This window comes from Primulina tabacum, chromosome 8, assembly GCF_025594145.1.
Source record: "Primulina tabacum isolate GXHZ01 chromosome 8, ASM2559414v2, whole genome shotgun sequence".
NCBI classification, from domain to species: Eukaryota; Viridiplantae; Streptophyta; class Magnoliopsida; order Lamiales; family Gesneriaceae; genus Primulina; species Primulina tabacum.
This window is the reverse complement of record NC_134557.1, coordinates 5,720,074-5,747,549: the sequence shown is the minus strand read 5'-3', so window position 1 is coordinate 5,747,549 and position 27,476 is coordinate 5,720,074. Positions and strand designations below refer to the sequence as shown.

The 27,476-nt window shown below is 35.0% G+C and overlaps 3 protein-coding genes, 1 non-coding gene and 1 pseudogene across 6 annotated transcripts; 3 read left to right on the top strand and 2 right to left on the bottom strand.

Annotated features, from left to right (window-relative positions):
* Positions 1-3,788: 3,788 nt before the first annotated feature.
* On the top strand, positions 3,789-5,597 carry LOC142553310 (putative polyamine transporter At3g13620). Its single transcript, XM_075663475.1, has one exon. It carries the CDS (start codon positions 3,813-3,815, stop codon positions 5,409-5,411), a length of 1,599 nt encoding a protein of 532 aa, XP_075519590.1. The 5' UTR covers positions 3,789-3,812; the 3' UTR covers positions 5,412-5,597.
* A 733-nt stretch (positions 5,598-6,330) lies between these two features.
* On the bottom strand, positions 6,331-11,149 carry LOC142553309 (serine/arginine-rich SC35-like splicing factor SCL30A). 3 transcript variants are annotated; one of them, XM_075663472.1, is made up of 6 exons: positions 10,996-11,149; positions 10,008-10,157; positions 9,381-9,461; positions 8,263-8,427; positions 7,141-7,275; positions 6,331-6,886 (listed from the first exon to the last, which is right to left on the bottom strand). In XM_075663472.1, exons 2-6 carry the CDS (start codon positions 10,139-10,141, stop codon positions 6,571-6,573), a joined length of 831 nt encoding a protein of 276 aa, XP_075519587.1. In that variant the 5' UTR covers positions 10,142-10,157; positions 10,996-11,149; the 3' UTR covers positions 6,331-6,570. The 3 variants fall into 3 exon arrangements, with proteins under 3 accessions (XP_075519587.1, XP_075519588.1, XP_075519589.1); XM_075663473.1 differs by having other exon boundaries at positions 10,008-10,150; positions 10,996-11,129; XM_075663474.1 differs by lacking the exon at positions 7,141-7,275.
* Positions 10,566-10,643, bottom strand: LOC142554909 (small nucleolar RNA Z102/R77). Its single transcript, XR_012822272.1, has one exon. It is a non-coding gene; the product is annotated as a small nucleolar RNA Z102/R77 (small nucleolar RNA).
* Positions 11,150-13,302: 2,153 nt separating the features above from the next.
* Positions 13,303-14,222, top strand: LOC142554333 (mitochondrial dicarboxylate/tricarboxylate transporter DTC-like; annotated as a pseudogene).
* A 1,390-nt stretch (positions 14,223-15,612) lies between these two features.
* On the top strand, positions 15,613-20,471 carry LOC142553308 (ruBisCO large subunit-binding protein subunit beta, chloroplastic-like). Its single transcript, XM_075663470.1, is given in 15 exon segments — positions 15,613-15,720; positions 15,722-15,853; positions 15,936-16,061; positions 16,426-16,563; positions 16,655-16,750; positions 16,880-17,122; positions 17,230-17,464; positions 17,564-17,733; positions 17,824-17,901; positions 18,094-18,165; positions 18,257-18,361; positions 19,033-19,125; positions 19,290-19,382; positions 19,928-20,051; positions 20,143-20,471. Coding segments are annotated over 15 exon segments (1,815 nt in total). The 5' UTR covers positions 15,613-15,624; the 3' UTR covers positions 20,157-20,471.
* Positions 20,472-27,476: the final 7,005 nt, after the last annotated feature.

Here is a 27,476-nt window from a genome sequence, read left to right as displayed (position 1 = left end):
ACTCAAATTAAAATGCCTTCTATCAATCTAAGTAAAAAAAATTGATTAGAGAATATAATAATGTCGTAAAAAAATTAAATATTCATTTATAGACAGAAGTTTGGAAATACATTTGCCCCAATAAATAAAAAAATATTATCTCTTGATATTCTGAGACATAAGGTAAAAACAAAGAAATATTTCAATTTTTTTAATATTTTGTAAGTCACTTCAAACTAAGTAATCTAAGCAAACAGAAAACATGCATTATATGTTTAAAAATTAACAAAATATCTCAACAATAAAAAATTAAAAAATAACCATTTTTGTTGGATATTTGATTTTGTTTCTCTTTTCTTTGTGCAAACAAACAAATCACATAAAAAATCCAAACACAATTACATGATCAATACAAATGACATATAACAATCAAACATGTTAACGCTAGGGTAAAAAAACTTCTCTCATTGCAAGAACAAAAAATGATCAAATGGAGCATATTATTTAGTAATATTTATTTAGCAGTATTTATAAAAAAAATTGACTAAATAACTTAAAAACAGTGTTTGAAATCACTTACAGACAAACATTTCTCTCAATCACATATCTCTATTGACACATAAAGAGTCTGAAAATATTTTTATTCTAAATGGGAGAAAGAAATTTTGTATGACATTAATATTTATTAATAATTTATTTTTATTCGGTCCGACTCATCTCCCTTTGTCTTCATATTATTATTTGACAACAATATATAAATTTAAGTAATTAAAATTAAATTTAAAAGTAAATTAAAATAATAATTAGTTTGATTGCGTTAAATACACTATTAATGATCTTATTAAACTAAGATAAAAAAATGACTTAAATAACATCATTAACATGACAAATTGTAAAACAAAAAAAAATAATATAATAGTAAGATCACAAATGAAAGTCATATATTTAATAGATTAATTAATAGATAATATATTATTTAGTAATATGTATTTAGCATCATATATTGAAAATTGATTAAATAACTTAAATGTTTGCAATGAAATCACTTACATATAAACATTTTCTCTCAATCACGTATTTTTGTTGATACCTAATTAATCTATATATATCTACCTTCTAAATGGGAAAAAAATGTTTTATATGACCTTAATATTTATTAATAATTTAATTTTATTTAATCACACTCATCTCTATTCGTTTTCCCATTATTACCTTAATGTTCGTAATATTAACAATTTATTTAAATTTATAACATTATGATATTGATTTTCTGTGAATTTGATGTCAATGTAAATATTAAAGTAAATAATTTTAAATTTAAAAATAAAAATATATTAATGATTATTATTAAATGAACAGATGAAAAAAACAAAAAAATAAATATGTATTTATGATAGTGATTTTATGTGAATTTGATGTCAATGTAAATATTAAAGTAATTAATTTTAAATTTAAAAATAAAAATATATTAATGATTATTATTAAATGAATAGATGAAAAACAAACAAAAAATAAACATGTATTTATGATAGTGATTTTATGTGGATTTGATGTCAATGTAAATATTAAAGTAATTAATTTTAAATTTAAAAATAAAAATGTATTAATGATTATTATTAAAAGAATATATGAAAAAGAAAACATGTAGTAATTAATTTTAAATTTAAAAATAAAAATATATTAATGATTATTATTAAATGAGTAGATTAAAAACAAAAAAAAATAAACATGTATTTATGATAGTGATTTCCTGTGAATTTGATGTCAATGTAAATATTAAAGTAATTAATTTTAAATTTAAAAATATATAGATTATTAGTATATAAATATAGATATAGATATAGATTAAACCTCGACATATAAATTTATAATTTCTTATTTTCTGTTTTCTTAAATATAAATTTTTTGTATTATTTATTTTAATAAAAGAATGTTTCTGTTTTGTTAAATATAAATTTTTTGTATTATTTATTTTAATAAAAGAATGTATAACACTATTACTATTATTTGTATGATATTTTCACAAAACCAATTAATTTTATAAATAATATTATTATATATTGAAATTTTTTGTATTATTTATTTTAATAAAAGAATATTTCTGTTTTGTTAAATATAAATTTTTTGTATTATTTATTTTAATAAAAGAATGTATAACACTATTACTATTATTTGTAAGGTATTTTCACAAAATCAATTAATTTTATAAATAATATTATTACATATTGATTATTTTAATAAAAGAATGTATAACACTATTACTCTTATTTGTAAGGTATTTTCACAAAACCAATTAAATTTATAAATAATATTGTTACATATTGATTCGAATCATTAGTTGTTGAATAAATACTTTGATATTATTTGTAGTCATGCCATGAAATTGAGTGAAAGAGTAATAAATAATAATTAGTGAATGGATTAATAATAATTAACTAATTACATAAAAGAAGACAAAGTGTCATTAGAGTATTCACAATTCAATCTGTATATTTATATAGATATAGACTAAACCCTGTCTCCAAATCCTAGTTTCGGATTTATCTGAAGTTGAACACCTCTTTGGGACGCTGCTAATCTCTAGTACAATGTGTGGAACAGAGAGAAGCCCAACCAATGATTTCTCTAAAATCTCCAGTACTGTAGTGTGAACTTCATATCATTCAAATCATGAAATTTTCAGGTGAGGATCTCAAGGGCATCTCCAACCATCCGGAGGATTTCTCCAAACTCATCTTCATTTCTTGTCTTCATTTTGATGAATACTACACTGATTATCTATATTTGGAAGATCTTTGTGGCAACGGAGTATGAGTTTGAAGGATGACATAAATTATGAAACGGTCTTTTTTATTTTAAAATTTATGTTTTGGTTCGTTTCAAATTTCAATCCCTTCAATTAATTTTAATGCTAAAATTTTTGTTCCTTTTTTTTTTTTTTTATTTATTTCAAGTGTTATTTTTCTATTGATTCATTGTGATTTTACTGTTTGTAACAAACATCAAACGAAAATAATGAAAAAGGTCACCCAAAAAAATGCATTAAATAATTTGGTAAGTCTCTTGTGAGACGATCTCACGGATCTTTATCCATGAGATGAGTCAAATTTATCAATATTTACAATAAAAAGTGATATTTTTTCATTGGTAACCCAAACAGAAGATACACAAAATTGGTTTGTGAGAACGCCTCACACAAGTTTTTGTGTATACAATTTATTACAAACACTTGTGTAATTAACTTGGGGTTAACAACACATTACATAATTAATTAATAGAATGAAAAAAATAGGAAAATGAAAGATTTGGTAACATATAAAAGAAGGAAAATAGACGATTTGATTTGGATGGCTAATAATGGACTGAGATGTTCTTTTAGCAACGTCATTATTATCAAACTATTACATTAATCAAATTACTGTTGTTAGAGGAACTAATATACTATATTTTAATTTTTCTTAATTCATAATTCAATATTCTCATTTTTGCAAGATTATTCTATGTATGTTTAAAAATTATTATAATGTATCATAATTATCCAAATGTTACGCTATAGATTTCATTTAAAAAAATCAACCGGGTCGTAATACCTTAAACCAGGCCTGAAAAATCGACAATTCAAATCTCTCACCCAAAATTTGCATAAATATAACAAAAAATAATAATAAAACAAGACATGTGAAAGTGCCTGTGGTTTTTTATTTTTATTTTTTAGGAAAAAAAATAAAAATTGGATTGGCCATCACCAGTTTTTGTCGTCACTTTTGAAATAATTGAATTCCAAAATCAAAATCTCATATAATTTTATGATAACTTTCTTATTCCAAAAAAAAATGTCATCGGCCGACACAGATTACGTACTCCTCAAAGTCAACAATCCGGCCGAGTTTAATCCGGAGATTCTGAGGAAAGATTCCTCCCCACCCCCAAGTTTATATTCCCGAATCAAATCTTCTTCCAACGTGATTCTTAAATATATATTTTTCAAGAAAAAGATTCTTGGTTCCTCAAGCATGTCAGGCCAGTTAACACCCACAACCCCTATTCCACCGCCGCAAGGCCAGAACCAAGAACTCCCGACGAACACCGCAACCACGGCCACCACCGCTGTGGCTTCCAAGAAACTCACCCTCATTCCCCTCATTTTCCTCATCTACTTTGAAGTGGCAGGCGGCCCTTATGGAGAAGAGCCGGCAGTTCAGGCCGCAGGCCCTCTGTTGGCTATTCTTGGATTCCTCATCTTTCCGTTTATTTGGAGTATCCCTGAAGCTCTGATCACCGCGGAGCTCTCCACGGCGTTCCCTGGGAACGGCGGCTTTGTCATATGGGCAGACAGAGCATTCGGCCCTTTCTTTGGCTCGCTTATGGGCACCTGGAAATTCCTCAGTGGAGTGATTAATATTGCGGCTTTTCCGGCTCTTTGTATAAACTATTTGAAAAGGATTTTCCCCCTTTTCGAATCCGGGCTTCCAAGAACTCTAGCAATCTTGATTTCTACCGTCCTGCTTTCTTTTCTAAATTACACGGGATTAGCTATAGTTGGTTATACTGCTGTTGTGTTGGGGATTGTATCACTTGCACCCTTTATACTAATGTCTTTGATTGCTATCCCGCAGATTCATCCTCGTAGGTGGATCAGTTTAGGACAAAAGGGGGTGAAGAAAGACTGGACGTTGTTCTTTAATACCTTGTTTTGGAACCTTAATTTCTGGGATAATGTGAGTACCATGGCAGGAGAGGTCGAGAACCCGCAAAAAAATTTCCCTTTAGCCCTTCTTTTATCTGTGATTTTAACTTGTCTGGGATACATAATTCCTTTAGTAGCGGTAACAGGATCTGTTGTAGTCGATCAAAGTGAATGGGAGGCAGGATTCATGGCAGATGCAGCTAGAACGATTTCTGGTAAATGGCTAAAATTCTGGATTGAAATCGGAGCTGTGTTATCATCAATCGGCCTGTTCGAAGCTCAGTTAAGTAGTTGCGCGTATCAGCTTCTTGGCATGGCGGATTTAGCCATTTTGCCAAGATTTTTCGCCATAAGATCGAAACAGTTCAATACTCCTTGGGTCGGGATACTGTTTTCAACATCGATTGCACTTGGTGTTTCATATATGAGCTATACAGATATCGTATCCGCGGCTAATTTCATATACGGACTGGGGATGATCTTGGAGTTCGCAGCTTTCCTTTGGTTAAGAAAGAAGTTTCCTACAATGAAAAGGCCATACAAAATCCCATTAAAACTACCAGCTCTGGTAATCATGTGCTTGATTCCTTGTGCTTTTCTTGTGCTGATAATGGCTATCGCCAGTCATCTTGTGTATCTGGTGAGTGGCCTGATGACCGTGGCTGGAATTGGATGGTATTTCTTTATGAAACTTTGCAAATCAAAGAGGTGGCTTGTATTCCAAAGGGTGATTGATGAGAACTGAGGATGAGGATGAGTTGTGACCCTCGTCTCTGCCCTCTCATAAAATTTCTCTTCCAAAAAATCGTATCGAAACATCAAGATTTTTCCTTTTTCATGTATATTTCTTGAAATATCAAGATTTTAACTTTTCTTGTACAATCAAAATATTGATGATTGATAAATTCAGTTTTTATGTCATTAAATAAGTAAGCATTCATCGATAAACGTCGCTCTCTTAAACCAGAGTAGCCTAGCTTGAAATTTGGTTTTGGTTTGGTAAGTAGTTAATGTCTAGGGGTTTGGTGTGATGTGCTCAACCACGAGTCAACTATCCGCGCGGAAGCAAATGATTCTCTCGGCCGATTTGAATTATGGACTGGCATTACAAAATCTTGGTAGAGCTTTACAAACTCTCATCGTGAAGGAATCCCGAGAATGTAAACTTGTTAGCCTGAGAAACGTAGAATCGCACAAATATCGTTAACCTACTAAATTAGCAAAGATATAGATTTGAATTTCACATGAGATAAATTTATCCTAATAATTAAATCAATTTGAAATCTTTCTATCTAATCCAACATATTTAATTCAAAATATTTGCCGCAAATGATCTCCTATAGTGGAACGAGTTCACTCAGAAAAGGAATGAGGAAAAAACTCACAACTTGCTCTTCCATCTTAAAAATCAGTTATCACATTTTTATAAAGAGAAGAATGTGTCTCTGTTTTTTAATCAAGTATCTCTTTAATTATACTAAAATTGATTTATTGTCTTCTCAATCCTCGCACGATCTTTGATCATGCCAATTTCCTGGACACTGAAAATTTCTTTCAACATAAGGAGGCTTTGACGTTGGACTTGCCAATTGATTTCGGGTCCAACACAAATATTAGTATCGAATTTTTATAAACAGTTAATATTCAATTTTCGATAAGAGTCAAATCGAAATAACAGTAGGGTCTATTTACTCCAGATTCTAGACACCATATATGTATTTGAAAGACCTGCTTACACACACATAATTCGGTACGAAAAAGTTTTCACCAATACCAGAGAATAACAGCACGCATCCAAAACAAATTAGAGGTCAATCATAAAATATCCAAACATTTTGGGATAGTTTTCGAGTCAGAAATGAAACAAGGCAGATAGATAACCCACAAAGTTTGAAGTTCAGAAATCACACAGCTCCACGAACTTTCCCATCCCAACATTCATTCATTAGCTTCCGAGGCCTATCCCTTCCAGGCTCCCTTGCATACTCTGCAGGGTGGGGACTCCTGCTTCTGCTACGGTTTGGGCTTCGTACCATAACTGGAGAATAGCCCCGATCGAGGCTTTGGCTGCGGCTTCTAGAGCCATAAGGCGAACGTCTCCTCGCTGGACTCCCGTTGAGGTTCCTTGGCCCACCATTTGGTGGAGAATGTTCTTGCACTGGGGAACGCGAGTATGATCGTCTGTCTCTACCTCCCCTTCTCTCTCGAGGCGAGTTGGACCTGTGAATATATATCATGCCAAGCAGCAAATAAATGAGTCAGTGGCATAGAAATATTACAACCACTCATTTCCTGAGACAAATTAATAGATGGCAAAATCAAACTATTATTAGACTAGACACCAACTTGGTTCTCCTTTATTCCTCTCGCACTACATACTCACTCAAGGATGTTTCTAGAAATTGCAAGTCAAGCTCTAAAAGGGTTGGTAGTATCATTCACATAATACAGTAAAATACAACTGCCCTTTCTACCTCGAGTGTTTTCTCCTAGGAGAGTAGTAACCACGACGAGATTGAGACCCTCCATGGTGTGGAGGCGGGGATTGAGAATACCGAGGCGAATGCGAGTAACGTGGAGGTGATCTCCTTCGATCATAAACGCGGCCCCTGTAACAGATCAACGGTGGTCATCTAAAATTCAGACTTAAAAAGTCAATTAACTACGTGCTAGGTAAAACTGCTCCATAAGAAATCTTTTTCGTCTAAACATGATGTATCTAATGATTAACTCTTAAGTTCTTAGCCTGAGTCACACACTTTAAAATCATAGTCAAGACCACATCTATGTAGTTCAGAGCAAGGAATTTTGATTTTTGCCCATAGGTATCCCTTTAGGAAAATCCATTATGTTATGGCTCGCTTCTATGAAGTATATTATACCATGGTAGGACAAACAACCAAAAAATGTATTATTTCTTATATTGACAACGCATGCAGATGAATGCAATAGAAACTCCACTAGTTATAACATGTATCTTTCATTAGAGTTATCTTATCTCAATAATCTGTTCATAGGCCATTCTTCATATATATTACTCGCAGTTGGTACAACAGATGTTAGACATAAAATATCAAAAAAACTGTGTCGTCGAGGAATCATAAAATATCTTAAAATGGCAGATATAAAACAGGTAGAGATCAATATTTGACCCTCAGACTGCAACTCAAGCTTATACGGGGAAATCATCAAGAAGGATATTATAAAAGCAGCAAATAGTAATGTTAAATTTTTTTTGAAGCACACTGATAAGTCTGATAACATAAATCAACTTAAAAGCAGCCTGAACAATTAACCCCCAATGATCAACGGTTAAGGTTTTCAGATTTTCCATCCAGGTTCAAAATAAACATTAGCCACCGGGCAAGGTAAATTTGTTTTAAAAGAAAAAGACAAATCACATTGTAATCAATAGAATCAGGTTCAAAATAAACATTAGCCACCGGGCAAGGTAAATTTGTTTTTAAAAGAAAAAGACAAATCACATTGTAATCAATAGAATCAGGTTCAAAATAAACATTAGCCACCGGGCAAGGTAAATTTGTTTTTAAAAGAAAAAGACAAATCACATTGTAATCAATAGAATCAGGCTTTACCTTCCTCGTTCTCTGTGTCGCATTTCACCAGGCTTCTTTCGGTTTTCCTCAGCAAAAACAACAGTCAGCTCCCGACCTTGCATAAGCTGACCATCCATCTCATACTTAGCTTCCGCGGCATCAGCAGGGTCCACATATTGGACAAATCCAAAGCCACGTGGCTCACTGTAAACAAGAAGAGAGACAAACTAGACAGTCAGCAAGCTACAGTTTGTGATGACTGAAACAACCACACAGAGCCAATCCATAGCCTGTTGACAATCTTTTCAGAGAACAGTATCCTCAGACAGAAGTTGAAGGTCAGATAAAGTAAGATATCCCAATCAGCAGGAGAAACACAAAACCTTGGAGATTACATTAATTGGGACAGTTTTCGAGTTCAAAAATGTCTACTGAAAATTGCCAAGAGAAAAGGTTAAAAGACAACACACTAGAAAGGCTTCTTTGCGAGAGAGGAAATATAAAAATGAAGAGCAAACCACCTAAAAATCTAAAAAAAAATTAGTCAAAGATCATTTAAATGTCTCAAAACAAAATATGAAAGGCCCTCGCAAGCACATAAAGAACTTCATGAGAAGGGAAAAATTAAATTGCCATTAAAGAGCACCAAAATATCTCTAACATTTCTCGTCGCAAATTAAAGTACTTGCTCAAAATAATTACGAGAATATGGAGGACCATGATATGCGCATAAGCAAGCACTAGCTGACCTTGTGCGTGATAATATAACATGACTCGAAATTCTTCAAGACTTGAAATCTTGATATCTTCACATTGTATTCAAACCAGATTTCCCTTCCAATCTTCGTTATCATTTACATCACCTTCAAATCCTTACTACTTGATTGATGACAAGAGAACCCTTACAACTAGAATTTGTCAACAGAACTCTTACTACTTCATTGAAGTCTTCATGACTCTTATTTCACTGCTAAATTTCAAAAATCTTTAACAAAGGTATCCATTTCGTGATAGTTAAATACTGAAATCAAAATTTAAAAAGTAAAAGAAATGATTTGGTAATTACAAATCTAGGTTCAATCATTCTACACTGAAGTAAAGAAACAAGGAATTGGGAAAACACATAGGTACAAGTCAGGTAATACACAATAACTCACCCAGTGTGGTAATCCCTTGGCAAATAGATGTCCTTTAAAGGGCCAAATTGTCCAAATGGCCTCCTCAAGTCTTCTGGTCTGTTTATGACAATGCAAACAATTAGTAATTAGTAATACCACGCGTTTACCATTCCTTGAGTAGCAAAAAAACTCTTGCTAATTTGTTTACTTTCTGTTTTTTTTGAGTTGGGTGTGTATGGGAAGGTGGTTTTGATGTAGCAGCGTAATAAGGCATCAATAGACTATTACATGAAAAAATTAAGTCAATCTATCTAGATAATATTACAGAGATGTGGTGCTCCTGAAGAAGGGCGTCCAGAAAATGAGCACAAGGCCCATAACTCATAAGCCTCCTGATTACATTAATATTAACAAGGATAAAAATGAAAAGCGCGTGTATTGTTAGCTTATAAATTTGCCAAACGTTTATCGAGCCCTATACCTATGACCAAACAATAAAAAATGACAAACCAACCATTCAAGATAAGGATGGCTAGCTGCAGTCATACGCTTGGAGGAACATGCTCGACTACAAAATATTTCTTCTCACAAAAGCAGATGACACATGACAAATTAAGCTTCACGAATAAGTAAACAAGAAGGTATAAACTAGGCAGAGCTTTCCTGCAGTCATGGCGAAGGTTGCGGACTAAAAGACTTGTAGGAGCATCTCCTCTATCATGGCGTCCTCTGGGGACAGGGCTCCTTCCTCTTCTACCATATCCTCTTGGTGGTGAAGGGGTGTAACTTCTTCCCCTCATTTTTGCAAACTATATCCTGGCCAACAAAAATATTCAAAAGTCAAAGACAATAATCATTGGATGAAATATCATCTCAACAATCAGCAGTAAACAAAAGAGGAAATACCATCTTTAACGAACCACACTAATACTGTATAGAACAAAGCAAAAACAGGTACAACTATGGATTAAGGTTTTGCTTGGGATTGAATTCATGATTTCACTTGAGTCCTTGACTTGCTTGGAAGGACAAATTCAAGTGAATATCGATTCTCTCCAGCTAGAACAAATGAAACCATAACTCATCGAAGTTTTTTGGCAAGTGACAAACGATTTTTTCCAATTTCTTGATGGAGGAGCATTAATACCTTCGTGCTTTTATAAGAAAAAAAGTGTAAAAGCGCAAATAGGGAAATAAAATTTTAAAAGTTTGTGGGAACAAATAGAATGATCAGCTAGAGCTAATACATGATAAATAGCCATCATATCAGGCTATCAAACCGTTATAATCATCATTTCCTTCTTCTGCACCCACAACTCGATTTTTTTTTAAAAAAAAACTATCAAGACTACTAACGCTTTGAAAAACAAGCATCTAACTCCTAATTTATAAAAAGAACGGGTAAAAATAAATAAATTCGAACTTCTGTTCTGCACTCAAGTCACCTAAGTACACAGTTGATGAGAAAAATATGTAGCAAAAAACCTTCAACACAACACATATCAAGGCGTGAAGCAAATCGAAAAGGATACGTTTTTATTGGATACACCTTGAAACGGTCAAAGAAAACACAACCGCTTGATGAGAAACCCGAATCGTATCGTATATATAACCAAAAGCGTGGAAGATATTGATTAAAATGAGAAAAATTTACCACAACACAAAAGATTGTGTGTTCTGAACACGAAAAGGGAGAGCGCGGCGTAGGGGACAAGGCGAAAGGATCTGGCTTCGATTAGGGTTGAGTTGAGCGAACCGCGTCGGCCAATTGTGGGAAGAGATTGCATTAGGGTTAGCTTATTTATAGGTCTTTCAGTGGTAGAATAATAATTTAATTTGTTTTTAAAAGAAAGTAGTAGAATAACAAATTTTAATGGTTAATTGCGTCTATTTTGCATAACTTTTTCATTTTAATTAAAAAAATCATTTATATTTAAATATTAAATATATTTGATATTTATGAAAAAATTAAAAAATAGATCTAATATTTTCCAAAAGAGTAGATCTTTTGTGAGACGATCTCACGAATCTTTATTTATAAGACCGGTCAACCTTACCGATATTCACAATAAAATTAATATTCTTAGCATAAAAAGCAATATTTTTTTATGGATGACCCAAATAAGATTTCCGTCTCACAAAATAAGACCCGTGAGACCATCTCACACAAGTTTTTACCTTTCTATAATACATACACTTCTATAAAGTTTGTGTTTATACTACATTTTGCAAATTTGAATTTGAAAGACCGTAATTACACGGTATATTTACTACTGTCCACCCAAAAAATTGATTTTTTAAGGGAAAAAAATCAGTTTTTTTCGATTTCAATTATTGTTTTTTTTTTTTTTCATTTTATCTTGTTAATTTCTAGATCGATCGTTCTATATTTTATTTTTATGAAATAAAAGCAAGCATCGCATGAAACTCCAAAATCTACAAAAGTCGTCGGCAAGTTAACATGATTTTGTTATGAGGAAAAACTTTAATTTATTATTATTTTTTGCTATGAATTTATTTGTTATATACACAAACTATTATGAATATAATATTTAAAAGTTGACACGTTAATTTTATGTATTAGCCGAAACTAATATAAAATTTTAATAATCTTGGCATATTGAAGTTTGAGTCCCAGTAAACCAGGTTCATTGCCAAATGCAATCATAAGAAAAGATTTTGTTTGATGGTGTTGATTCGGTTGTTCTTATTTCATTTCGTTTTCATAATCAGTCCAATTAACCAAAAAAAAAATAAAATCAAAATAAATGAAACTGGCAATTTTTAACATTGTTTGATCCAGTAGATCTATAATTATCAGGAATAGCCAATTATCAAGTTAATCCATTTAAAATCAATATTGTTACAAGCATACGATGATTTATTCAAATAAAAAAATTCATAATTTTCAACGACGTCTCTGTGACAAATTCGTTCGGCGGACTTCAATCAGTGAGCACCGCTCGTTTTCAATCATGTTTCAATCAGACTCCTTTTGATAACCTGCAGATTGTTTTCTTTCGATAACGTCATCTTTCTCTACAGAATAATGAATCACAACGTTTTAAAAGTGTGTGCACCACTGGCAGTTGAAAGTTTTGAAATTATAAAATATATAAAATAAGTGATTATATCAGGACATGTAGTAGATATCGGTGCACCGAATAAACATTAAGCGTTTTATTCTAAAAAATATATTGTCCTACGATTGATGCTTTTACAACATGAAAATCATAAGAGATTTAACACTAAAAGCTCATCGGTCTCCTTCGACCACACATGACCACCCTGAATAATTTTCAGAATGAATAAAAACTCCAATAAATAGAGCATTTTATTATATCAAAGACAAACACAGTTTGTTCAAATCTTACACATATCTTCTCATATAAATCAAGATAGTTTTAATATATATATATATATATATATATATATATTTCCTTGGTATACTCAACAATCAAAATATATGTTCAACAAAATATTTATTCAATTATCTCAAAATCATTAAATCAATATTTTTTTTCTTACAAAAAAATCTTAAAAATTAAACTATCAACATAATTTTCAGTAAAATCAGGGCAACTTATTTACACAGGTAATGTTAGTTAAGGAAGGATTAAGAATGAATAACTGAAAATTGAATAGTGTTTTAGGTAAATATAAGATTACTCTAAGACTACATTCCGTTAATATAATATATAAATAATATAGATTACGTGCAATAACATTTTATACTCTCGTTAAAAATGGAAAAAAACTATGCATTTTTAAAAACGAAGCACATTTAATTTAGATGTTTTTAAATTTTAATAAGTATATTTACTGAGGTTTCATGTTTTTTTAAAAAAAACACAAAGAATTGATTTAAAATTATCGGGGATTTTATGTTTTATTCCGAAACACACCCATTCCTTTCGACAATAATACCATTTCTCACAAGTACAAAACAACACAATTTTCTATGTTCTGCTGCCCGTTCACCAATCACAAAGGAGACCCGTTTTCCTCTGCTCTCAGGAGAGGAGGAAGGAACTTTGAAAATGGGATTTTGACCAATAAAGCATTAGAAGCCAATGATGGAAAGACATTGACACTGTATCAGAAAGCTTCGTGTGGATTGACTGCTGGAGCAATTGGAGCAACTGTTGGCAGTCCTGTAGATTTAGCCCTCATATGTATGCAGGCTGATGCAACATTACCTGCTGCATAGCGACGAAACTACACAAATGCATTTCATGCCCTTTATCGTATTTCTGCCGACGAAGGAGTTTTAGCTCTCTGGAAAGGCGCTGGACCTACTGTTGTAAGGGCTATGGCGCTTAACATGGGTATGCTTGCTTCTTATGATCAAAGTGTGGAGTTCTTCAAGGACTCCCTTGGTTTCAATGAGGCTGCAACTGTGTTTGGTGAGATACTTTCTTGAATCATTACCAGCTTGCAGTAGTTTTATCTTCACTCCCTGACTTTGCATTATATTTCATTTTTTCTTCGTGGGTTAAATTTTGAAACTTTCCCACTCTTTTCAGGGGCCAGTACTGTGTCGGGATTCTTTGCTGTGGCCTGTGTAGTCTGCCCTTTGATTATGTTAAAACCCAAATACAGTAAATGCAGCCAGACGCTGCTGGGAAATATCCATCCGCTGGTTCTTTAGATTGTGCCATGAAAACGCTAAAGTCAGGAGGGCCCTTAAAATTCTACACTGGATTCCCAGTCTACTGTGTTAGAATTGCCCCGCATGTCATGGAAACTCTCTCTATCTATCTGCCAATCCATCCCCTCCTGTGTGTTTTTTTTTGGATTTTTGATTTTGTCTCCTTGCAGACGACATGGATATTCCTGAACCAAATCCAGAAATTCCAAAAGTCTGCAGGAGGATTGTAACTCAAAGCCGACATGCTTGTTCGTCGGAGTGGTGTTTTGATCCCAATAATGTCTCGACATGTTGTATCACTTAGTTTTTGGTTTTGGAAACTCATACCCCAAAGACGTGTGTTAATTTTTTTACGGCGATGATTTAAATTTTGTACTGGATTCAACTGAATCATATTAGGCCGGGAATTGGAGTTACTCAAATATCTGTCAAGTGATTTAAGATGACCACTGAATTTTGAAATCCCGGAAAAAAATTAGTTTCAGCAAGATTATCAATGTACTCTGGATTTGTTATATCTTTTGGTTAATTATTTTGCTTGATTAGTTTTATATATTCTTTTTCTTTTCAATTTTAGCTGGGAATGAGTGAGATCATGTTAAAAAATATCGACTTCTACTAATTTGTCTATATTTCTATAATATTTTGGAAGAGCTTGATGATCTCACAAATTCAGAACATTCTTTCAACAAATGACATTTTTGGGATAAGCACTCGAGACGTCAAATGAGTCTAACAAAATTTGCTTATTCATGTTCTCATCCTGTTATTTGTTTGGGAACTCTTCTTGGTTACAAATGTAATTTTTATTTTAAAAAATTGCAGCAAAATTTTAATTATATGATCATCATCATCATTATTAATAAAAAAAATAAATAGAGCGCCGCACTCGTGTGCCGAAATTCTAGAGTGTTCCCGTTCCATCAATAAAAGAAAATGGACGGCTAAGATTGATTGAGAAAAAGGACCAAAAAATATCTACTCTTTCTGCTTTGGCCACCACTCTACTTAAACCCTCTTCTTGTTGTTCGCCAACTACGTATCCCATACATTCTTCAGCTACTACAGCAAACCTAGCTTCCAATTCTTCATTCATCTTCCGGTGAGCAATCTAATCGGTTTCTATGGTAAATTAATTTATGGGTTCTGAATTTTAAAGGTGATGCTGTTTTAATAGTGGGTTTTACTGTCTTGTGAAAATTGAGACAGTGATAATGATACGTATATTTTGTTTTTAGATAGATTCTGCTTTGATTCATGAAAATTGAGCTAGTGTGGTCTTTTAGTCGTTAGTTTTTTTATCAATGGAGACTTGTTTCTTGACTGGATCTTTTGAGTAGAGATGTGATTATCGATAGATTGAACACTTCATTTCTGTAATATCCGTTGTTTTAAGGACATTTCAACCATCTGCATTTCTTTTGGTTCATTGTGAAGTTAAATTCTTGAATAGCATGTCGGAACCTTCTTACTTTGGCATTGCTCTGCATTGTCAAAACTTGCTGGTGTTATGATTGCAATTTTCTCGGTTCGTGTTATGATTGCAATTTTCTCGTGAACCATTAGAATCTGAGGCATACATTTGGAAATAACACCTCTTTTACCCTTCCCCATGCCAGGCGTAAGGAGCAAATGGCATCAATTTTTGCTTCTATTGGTTCCATAGCTGCTCCGGGCAACCGGGTGATGGATGAGAAGCTCACTGGTTCATCTGCTAGGTTTTTCCTCGCTTGCTTCTATATCTTCTGGTTCACTTGGGAGACAGAAGAGCCTTCTACGGAGATCACGTTCTTTTCAAGTGACAGCTGCTGCAAAGGAATTACTTTTCAACAAGGATGGCTCAACTATAAAGAAATTGCAGGTGAGTAGGTGAAGTTTTTACTTACCTTATTGAAGATGTCTTTACCTAAATGGCTATTGATTGATGGTTCTCTTGTTGTTAGAATGGGGTTAACAAACTTGCAGATCTTGTTGGTGTTACCCTTGGACCGAAAGGAAGGAATGTAGTCCTTGAAAGCAAGTATGGTGCCCCGAAAATTGTTAATGATGGAGTGACAGTGGCCAGAGAGGTACACGAGTCATGCACTTTTTTTGGTTTCGGTTTGTCTGATATTATGGGATAGTAAATGAGTGTGCAAATTGGCCATGCTCTTCTTGATTTCATTTTGGATTTTGTACTGGTGATTGCTGAAGTGCCTGAGATTAGACTCTTTTTTGCATCTTTTCCTGCACGCCAATAATCGAACTTATTAGTGAACCGGTGCCTTTGGAGCCATATTTTCATATTGGCATTGAGATGTTCACCGATCGATTTTCCAGGCTGTAACTGATATACACGTACAAAACAGGCTGTGCTTATGTTTTCTTTGAACACATATCTTTTCAAGAGTTATGTTTGGTTTATGTGAAATCATTGTGTGGATGCACGTATAGGTTGAGTTAGAGGATCCTGTGGAGAACATTGGTGCTAAATTGGTGAGGCAAGCTGCTGCAAAGACTAATGACTTGGCTGGGGATGGAACAACAACATCTGTTGTGCTTGCTCAGGGTCTGATCGCTGAAGGTGTCAAGGTATGTCTGAGCATTTTATGCTTCTAGGTTTCCTTGACTATTCGAAAATGGACTCAATAAATTCTTTCTGCACTTCTATCCATGACTTCAGGTAGTAGCAGCTGGTGCAAATCCTGTCCTTATCACTAGAGGAATTGAAAAGACTGCCAAGGCCTTGGTGTCTGAGCTGAAATCAATGTCAAAAGAGGTAATCTATATTTGTGTTCTAGCAGTCTCAATTGATATGTGGTAAGAATTTCTTTGGTGTAATTGCTGATAAGTGAATAGATGGCTGAGAAATGAATGCTATGACAGTGAAACAAATGATCCATTGCAGGTGGAAGATAGCGAGCTTGCAGACGTTGCTGCTGTGAGTGCTGGAAATAACTATGAAGTAGGGAATATGATAGCTGAAGCATTGAGCAAAGTTGGTAGGAAAGGTGTTGTGACTCTTGAAGAGGGAAAAAGTGCAGAAAATAGTCTTTATGTTGTCGAAGGAATGCAGTTTGATCGTGGTTACATATCTCCATATTTTGTCACTGATAGTGAGAAAATGGCTGTTGAATTTGAGAACTGCAAGGTAGGAATATATATATATATATATATCATTTTTGCAGGAAACTTTTTGATGTTCAAGAAGTGACGCTTAACATTTTTCTTGCCTGGCAATTGGATTTGCTATTGTAGTTATTACTGGTTGACAAGAAAATAACCAATGCAAGAGATCTCATAAATGTCCTGGAAGAAGCTATCAGAGGTGGATATCCTATTCTAATAGTTGCTGAAGATATAGAACAAGAAGCTCTGGGAACTCTCGTTGTGAACAAACTTAGGGGAGCGCTGAAGGTTGCTGCTCTCAAAGCTCCTGGTTTTGGTGAAAGAAAGAGTCAGTATCTCGATGACATTGCAATTTTGACGGGAGGTAACTTTGTATGATTTTTTTCTTCTCTTGCTTTATATATGCGCATCTTGTGAGTAATGTGTGCTCTTTATTAACTAAGAAAGTCTATTCTTGATTCAGCAACTGTGATCAGGGACGAGGTTGGGCTAACTTTAGACCAGGCAGACAAGGATGTTTTGGGCCATGCTGCCAAGGTGGTATTGACGAAGGATTATACAACAATAATTGGTGATGGAAGCACTCAGGAAGCTGTCAATAAACGTGTGGCTCAGATTAAAAATCTTATTGAGGTGTGTCCGTTTGCCTTGCATGTGCACTGCTTTGTGGACTTTGCTGAATGGTTGTCTGAATGACTTGCGGGTGTATTATATTTCGAGCAGGTGGCAGAGCAAGATTACGAAAAGGAAAAGCTGAATGAAAGAATTGCAAAGCTTTCAGGAGGTGTTGCTGTGATCCAGGTTATTTTTGATAAAGGACTTTTACATCATCTTCAATGCGACAATTTTATGAGAACTGTTGAATCATACCCTGGCAGCTGAATGAATGAATTATTATAATTGGCATCATTTCAATGAAAGAATCACCTAATTTATCTGAGAAAAGCTGAATCATACCCTGGCAGCATCTTCATTATACAACTTGGTTTTTAGGTTGGAGCACAGACTGAAACTGAACTGAAGGAGAAGAAGCTCAGAGTAGAAGATGCTCTCAATGCAACAAAGGTAAGCAGTATCGATCAAGTTTGAATGCCATTCTCTGAGTCTCTAGTGGTTTGGGTGCGTGTATAATATTATTCATTTAATTAACTCACAGGCAGCTGTTGAGGAAGGAATTGTTGTTGGAGGTGGATGCACATTGCTGAGGCTTGCATCCAAGGTTGATGCTTTTAAGGAAACTCTTGAAAATGACGAGGAGAAGGTAAGAACTCTATAATTTTACTATTTGAAACTATAGTGCACTGTGCACAGACACTTTACAAAATATGTTGCACGATGTTGGGCTCATGTAGCACACGTGCATTCTTGGACGTATTGGTTACATGTCTGACGTGCTATGTGTCTTGTCCCATAATTAAATTAAAAATGAAGAACACGTTGTGCAGATATGTGTATGGACCATGTCTGATATTATTTGGGAATTCAGAGATTTTTTTGGAAATTAAAAGGAATATGTGCACGCGCATACACATATATATCTTGCTTCTTAAATCACATATATCTTGCCTCTTAAATCACCTGTTTTTTTATTCACATTAAAAGCCTAATAAACAGTTTGTCCCTAATCCTAACATTGATTTCCTTCACTGGATAATTTAAGTATCTTTTTTTATACATATTTTTAACATATTTTAAATAGATTAGTGATTTGCAGCTTGGGACCAGAATTTTTTTATATACATCTCGTCCTATGATTTCTAAAGAATATGTTTCTGTTGTTATGCCCTTGTCTTTCATTCTTGACTGTGTTTTTTTTTGTGAAATGATGTTGGATGACACTAGATTTCATAGAAGGGTGCAGATTTTATCACCGCTGTATTTGCGTCACCATGAAGGTTTTAACTTATGATTTATTCTATTACAATTTTGCAGGTTGGAGCAGACATTGTCAAAAGAGCTTTGAGTTACCCATTGAAATTGATAGCAAAAAATGCTGGTGTTAATGGAAGTGTTGTTAGTGAGAAGGTACATGAAAATGATTAGTCGTGGTCTGATCAGTGGATTAAAAAACAGAATCGTTTCATTGGATTTTCCTTTCGCACTTGCACTCACTTGGACACGTGAACACAATCTTCTGTGGCCACATACCCCAGCCAAATTCATATTTTTTATCTTGGCTTGTGTCTCAGGTGCTATCTAGTGACAATCCTAAATATGGGTACAACGCTGCTACTGGACAATACGAAGATCTAATGGCTGCTGGGATAATAGATCCAACTAAGGTAAGATGTTTTACTCGATCGCTTCCACAAATTCAATCTTGCGTTTAGCAGCTACAATCAACTGAAATAATTCTTTGTGAAAAACGAAGAGGGGAATTTAAAATTATCTGAAGATATAAAAACTTTCTCCAGCTTAAGAAAAACAAGTGTGCTTTAAAAAAGTCCAATATGATGAATGATGTGATTTATGTAATGATTGGTTGCTGTCTTCCTGACGAGGAAGATACAAGATATTTCTGGCCTTGATCTTGTGATATTTCTTCCTAGATTTTCGTATAGCATTATTATTGCTGTAAACTGAGATGTATGCACCTAACCATGCCACAGTGGTTCTGGATTGTCATTGAGGCTCGATGAATTTAGCTGTCTTAACTTAACAACACATTTCTCTTTCAACCAGCTGTTTTGTTTAATCTTTTGGAAGGAGCTGTGATGTTTAACTACTGTTCTTCAAACTTCTGTGGATCCTTTTCATGCCTCGGTTGTCCTGAATTCTTATTTTCATAATTTCTGAAGCTTGATGAGTTTCCATCTATTTGATGCAGGTGGTCAGATGTTGCTTAGAACATGCATCATCTGTGGCGAAGACGTTTTTGATGTCCGATTGTGTAGTTGTCGAGATCAAGGAGCCTGAGCCAGTTGCTGCAGGGAGCCCAATGGACAATTCAGGTATGTATTTTTAGTTGTAACAAACTCCAGTACATATTCTTTATTGAAACACGTGAGGTCACTAAACTTTGTGCCTACCCTTTTCGTTCAGGATACGGTTACTAAGCATAAGGAGCGTTGAGAAGAACTGATGAATGTGTTTACTAAGAATAAGGAGCGTTGAGAAGAACTGATGAATGTGTTTCCACGATCTCTAGAAGTTGCAGCTCCCATATATACTGGAAAATTTTGTCGGCAGACTTGGACTTTAGGTAACTTGGAATTTTGTGAGTTTTATTTATGTAACTGTGTTTGAGAAAAAACGATTAATCAAATGTTCAGCAAGACGAGCTCAGTTGGAATCAGCGATTGGGCACTTGCAGTTCAATGTGCCAAGAAAGGCATCGTGTTTCTGGGAAATCAAGTTAATAGTTGGGCTCTTGTCTCATGTGAAATTATGATTTTCTTTTTCTTCTTCAAAACAGAAGCCGCCGCATCTCCAATCTTAGTAAACACAAACTTATAGATTTTAGAATCGCATTTTTCCACTTAACGTTACGGTCGTTCCAATATGTTTTTATGTATGTGGCCTTAAATTTATATTGTTTATGCATCATTTCATCTGTCGTTAGGCCTGAAATTAGTGGAAGACACAATGGAGACAAGAGAAAGTGAGTATAAGTCGATCAGAGTGTAAAACATAAGTATCCGTAGATCTCTTGTTATAAAATACGTCGAAAGAACCTGAAAAACCTAATCTTCATTAAAAATTATTTATACTTCGATTCTGACTGGTAAAACTAAAACTTTTTGAAAATCTAGTCTTCAATTAAAAATACTCTTTTATACCTGCATTCTGACTAATAAAACTAAAAATTTGATGCTTAATGCTTCATCTCGATGCTTATTATTTTTAAACAAATTTGATGCTTAATGCTTGATCTCGATGCTTATTATTTTTAAACGTTGGTTCTGAGTATGTGTAGTGTTATCCAGAGAGTTTTGTTGGCCCACATAAATTGCAAAGTAAGATTCGAGATGAACGGATGAATTAATCGGCTACAGTAAACAAGATATATTGTCGAACTGAATGTTGTCACCGAGTCATATGAGAAATGAGGCAATTAATAGAAGGAATAGTTGAGAAACAACTGAAGGGAGAAAGCTTCTCTGTTGTGTGTCTCTGAGGACTACGATTTCTATTTGTTTCTCAGGATAAAACAGGAGAAACTTAGCGCAAAATGACTACACCTAATAATCTGGGAAACCAAGCAGGTAATAGAAGGAGTAGTTGGGAAACAGGAGAACTTCTCTGTGGTGTGTCTCTGGAACATAAGGTCTCTGAGCACAAGACTTGTGCATATTTATAGGCTCATGGAAGCCAAAAGTCACCCACGTGAAAGGCCAGCCAGCCGGAGAGCCAACAGACACCCATGTTGGACAGGTCTGACATTCAACATGCGCAAGTCGTGCTCAGACATAATTCAAGCATTTTCAGTGTAAATCGGGTCTTTGATTTATTTGCACTACCTGTGCAAGTGCTTGCGAGAGACAACATCTTGATTAACCTATTGTATAATAAAAAAAATATAGATTAGTTTCTGGAACAGTGAATTGTGTGTTATCAAAAATTCTGAAAGATATGTGCCAAAAAAAATCCGAGAGATAAATTGCTATACCGAGTAAAGTGATACGTGCATGTTTGTTAGCCAGTACCTCTTGAATCTACGTAATAAATTGGTATATACACAGGACCACCTCTTGAACCAGCAGAGATCACCTATTCTAAGCGTTGGTGGATAGATGAGTCGTGCAAGGTGCTACAAGAACATTGTACTCAGAGAATGAGACCGGGTGATTGTAATACAATAGTTCTCCATCGGATAATGAAGGTTATTTCAATTGATTGATAAATGGTTATAATATTAGACTCTTTTAGCAACTTAGATAAACCATTTTAACAAAGAAAAGACGGACATGGAGTAGTTGTAATAAGATTTATCTATTGTAGAGTCACGATTATACGTGTTTAAGTCCCGAGCACGACAATATATATAGGTCCGATATATCCTGGAGTATTATACCCTCAACTTCTTCCATTGCTTTATTAAACTTTTTTAATCAAGAAAGGTTTGAATCTCAATATTCTAAAAGAAGCCACCAACTGCGATTGAGGCTAAATATATGCTCAATGCAGTTCAATTGCACTTGTTTTTAAGCTCGATCTTTAATCTCATTCATTCACCAAATCATGTCTTTAGGGTATTAGTTTGTCGAACCCTAATTTTTTTTTTTGGAATGATGGTGGGAAAGTCTTGAACCGAGACATTCTCATTTTGTGGGAATAACATACCACTGAGCCAAATGAGTAGTGGTTGTAGAAACCCTAATTTGATCCCAATATTTGTGCATTTATTAAAGAATATTGTGGGTAGGAGAAAAGCAAGCAACGGCCGATCGAAAGGGCGGATGGTTTAGGTTGGTGTGGGAAGGAAGTCGAATGGGACACAAGGAGCTTTGTTAAATTTATGCCATAATAATCTTTTATAAAAAAAAATTTGAAATTTTTACATCTCTTTTAAAAGTCTAATTTCTATATTAAGCCTAGTCCTTCTTAAATAAAACATTTAAATACTAAATCCCAACTACAAAGTCCATTGTAATTAAGAGAATTTTAAATTTTTAACTCAATATCTATATATGTTTTTCTTGCTATTTTAGTACTTTGTTTTGTTAAATTTCAGTTTTATTTCGTTAGTTTTGAAATTTAAGTATTTTTTATAACGTGATACTGATATGACACTTGTGTAGCTACAGTATGAGGTTGACCCGTCGAACAAAATTTAATAATATAGAAAACTAAACACCAAACCGTAAACTGCATATGGAGTGGGGTTCACGAGTCTTTTCCTATCATACTAGAGTAAAAATGCTTATTTTACTTTCCGCGTTATGGCAAAAACGCAGCACAGAGATCACAAGGGAAAGAAAATATATTCCTTTGAAAGGTGGATAAAAGAGCAGCTGAACATCTATATACTCAAATCGAGAAGATGTCGATAATCCTGAGGAGGAGAGGCTTACCACAACCAATTTTAAGGCACTATTACTGGTTACCAATAATTAATTTTTCGACTTTCACTATATAATATTTATGCATGTGAACTTGCGTGATATTTAAGTATATGTTTTGCATGCAGAACCTGTTTACTGCTGGAACTGATACATCATCAAGCGCAATAGAATGGGCTCTTGCGGAGATGCTGAAAAACCCGAAAATTATTACGCGAGAGTTTCGAGCCTCTCAAATTGAGAGATCATCTTCATTGAACGTAATCTTCATGAATGAATTTACAGAGTTTTTAGAGTTTTGTATTAATAAAAACTATTCTAACTATTGAGTATAACCGTTGTCTAACTGATTATCTAACTACTAACTACACTTAATATATTTGATATACCCCCCTCAAGATGTACTATAAATGTCAGTGATGGACATCTTGGATAGTAAATTAGATAGTGTAGGTGAAGGTAACGGTTTTGTGAACATGTCCGCGAGTTGGGAGTGTGACCGAACAGGCAGCAGCTTGATCGAACCATCTAGGATTCGTCCTCGAATGAAATGGCAATCTATTTCTATGTGCTTGGTTCGTTCATGAAAGACTGGATTAGTGGCGATATGCATGGCCGATTGACTGTCGCAGAACAAGATTGCTAGTGATGGTGGCAAGATATGAAAGTCACGAAGCAATTGGAGTATCCATGAGATTTCACTGGTGGTGCTAGCCAATGCTCTGTATTCAGCTTCGATAGATGACCTGGAAACGGTGGCTTGTTTCTTTGCCTTCCAAGAGATTAATGCATCACCAAGGAAGACACAAAATCCCGTTACTGATTTCCTCGTGTCAGGGCAAGATGCCCAATCAGCGTCAGAGAATGCTCGCAGCTGAGTGGAAGACGACGTTGGAAAGAAAATGCCTTGACCAGGAGCTGACTTTAGATAACGTAAAATATGATGCACAGCTTGTAGATGAGTCGTGCGGGGCTTAGATACAAATTAACTAAGCTTGTGAACCGCAAATGTAATGTCTGGACGCGATAATGTGAGATATAGGAGTCGTCCAATGAGCCTACGGTATTGTGAGATGTCCTCCAGTGGCTCACCATCAATGCTGTTGAGACGAATTCGGGGCTCCATTGGTGTTGATACCGGCTTACTTGCTAAAAACTCGGTGTCCTCTAATAGCTTTAGAGTGTAGTGTCTTTGTGAGAGACAAATGCCTCGCTGTGATCTAGCTATCTCAAGACCAAGAAAGTACTTTAACGAACCTAAATCTTTGAGTTTAAAGTGTCCTTGAAGAAGCACCTTTAAGGAGTGAATGAGACTTGATGATGGACCTGTAATGATAATGTCATCCACATATACAAGGAGGGCCATAAAAGATTGGCCTGCGCCTTTGGTGAACAAGGTGTGATCAGATTGAGATTGTGTGAATCCAGATTGAAGCAGCGCTTGAGAAAACTTAGTATACCATTGTCGAGAAGCTTGACGAAGACTGTAAATCGACTTGTGAAGTTTGCATACAAGTTTTTGTGACGAATCATTGTGTGAAACTTGTTTAGGGTAGCCAAGTGGTAAGTCCATGTAGACTTCTTCCAACAGATCTCCATTGAGAAATGCGTTGTTCACATCCAATTGAGCAAGCTTCCAATGTTGGCTGGCAGCTAGTGCTAACAACACTTTGACAGTTGCTAACTTGGCCACGGGTGAGAAAGTCTCAAAGAAATCGACACCTTCCTGTTGGGTGTATCTTTGGCTACAAGGCGCGCCTTGTGTCTGTCAACCGATCCATTTGAAGCGTATTTAATTTTGTAAACCCATCGACAGCCGATGGAGTGTTTTCCATTTGGTAACGGAACAACCAACCATGTGTTATTATTTTCCATAGCATCGAGTTCATCTTTCATGGCAGTTCGCCATTGGGGAAGGCTGATTGCTTGATGAAAGAATTGAGGCTCAAATTGTGAAGACACATTGAGTACTAGATTGCGATAAGAATGGGACAATGCGTCATAAGAGATGCACGAACTCAGTGGATATAAAGATTCATCTTTCAAGGGATTGTTGGACTTCATTAGGTTGCAATGATAATCTCGAAGATATGATGGAGGTTGTGTGATTCTGGAAGAAGTTCGAAGAGGTATTGACATTTGTTGGTCATGAGCTTGAGCCATAGATGGAGAGTCATTACTTGACTCGGTGAAGTGTGGAGTCTCGGCCGTGATAGGAACCAAGGTGTCAAGGTTTGGTGTAACATGAGACATTGGCAGAACTACATCAGGAAACGATCGATATTACCATTTGAGTTAATGGTCAGAAATGGGAATGTGGTTTCATGAAATATAACATCCCGAGAAACAAATATTTCACGGCTGTTGATGTCTAGTAGTTTGTAGCCTTTAATACCTGCAGGGTAGCCCAAGAAAACACAAGCTCGAGCACGAGGTGACAGTTTATCTCGATGAGCAGCTAGGGTAGAAGCAAAGGCTAAACATCCAAAATTTCGTAAGGACGAATAATCAAAAGATTTTTGAAATAAGAGCTCATAAGGTGACTTGTTTTGAGTTGTTGGAGAGGGCACCCGATTGATCAAGTAAGTTGCTGTCAACATACATTCTCCCCAAAGACTGACATCCACATGAGACTGAAATAATAGAGCTCGAGCAACATTTAGTAAATGCTGATGTTTCCTTTCGACTACGGAGTTTTGTTGTGGTGTTTGCACACACGAGAATTGATGTGTGATGCCTCTTTCAAGAAATAGCTCGGTGAACTCCAGCTCTTTTGCATTATCAGTACGAAATGCTTTGATTTTCTTGAGAAATTGAGTCTCAACCATAAATATAATGCAGAATTTTGACACAACTTTGAGTGCATCTGATTTGTATTGAAGTAGGAATACCCATGTAAAACGTGTACAGTCATCTACCAAAGTCAAGAAGTAACGTTGATTATGTTGTGTTGGAACCTTATACGGACCCCGATATCACAATGCACAAGATCAAAAGAAGATGTAGACATGTGATAATGCGATATAAACGCAAGTCTTCTTTGTTTAGCTAATGGACAAATGAAGCAAGGTTTACAACTATCTAAACTCTGTACACTGCATTGCATATGATCTTTTAGCGTATTCATGACTTTAACTGATGGATGTCCAAGCCGGCTATGCCAAATTTCAACTGATATTTGATTGACAGATGGATGCTGGCGGACTGAATTTGCATCGAGGACATAGAGTTCATCTATTTTCCTACCCTTGCCAATCATCTTCGTCGTTAATACTTCCTGGATGGTGAACGAATCACATTAAAAAGTGATCATTGACTTGGCAGTGGCAAGAAGTGAACTGACAGATAATATATTGAACTTGAAATCTGGTATAAACATAACATCTTTAAGAAATAAAGATTCACTTAGTTCAATGTCACCGGAAAACTTGACATCAATGGTTGTGTGATTCGGCAGAGTAACCTTGGAACCATCAGTCGGTTGGAGTGATTTAAACCAATACGCATTAGAACATATGTGTCGGGATGCTCCGGAATCAATAATCCAATATGATGAAGAAGATAAATCAGTATGAGCATATGTGGATAAACATATACCTGTGTTGTGAACATTGCTTGATCCCTTGGAAAGATCGTGTTTCTTATCAACTGCAGAAAGATGTTGATCGAACATTAGCCTTAATTGATGCAATTGCTCTGGGTTGAAACTCTGAAATACATTCTTATTTGGACCATCATCGATATCACATGGAAGAATTCTGTGTTCCAGAGATTTGATTAGCAGTGACCACATTTGGCCGATTAGTGATGTTTCCTCTAAACTTGAACCCTGGGGGATATCCATGGATTTTATAACATGTCTCCACTGTATGCCCATTGACATTGCACTTAGTACAGAAGGGTCTTTCACGAGTGAACCTTGCGGGCCCTCGTTCCTGATGCTGTCTTTGTGGTCGATCACCTTTTAGTGCAAATGCCATGTCTCCTGGAGAGTTATGAACAGAGGGACGAGAGCCAATTGCTCTCTGGCGTTCTTCTTGGACAACCAATGAGAAAACACGATTGATTAGAGAAAGTGGATCAAGTAGTAAAACTTGACTCCTAATTTGAGCAAAAGAGTTATTAAGACCCATGAGAAAATTCATGACGTAATCCATCTGAGAAAAATTATCCATATTCTTAACCCCTTCACAATTGCATCTCCCACAACTACAGATCGGACGAAAGTTATTCAATTCTTCCCAAATAGCTTTAAGCTTCGTGAAGTAGACACTCACTGGTTGTTGTTCTTGACGCATATTTATTAAATCACACCGTAATTGAAAGATTCTTGGCCCGTTGTTTTGTTGAAACCTTTCTTTGAGATCTTCCCAA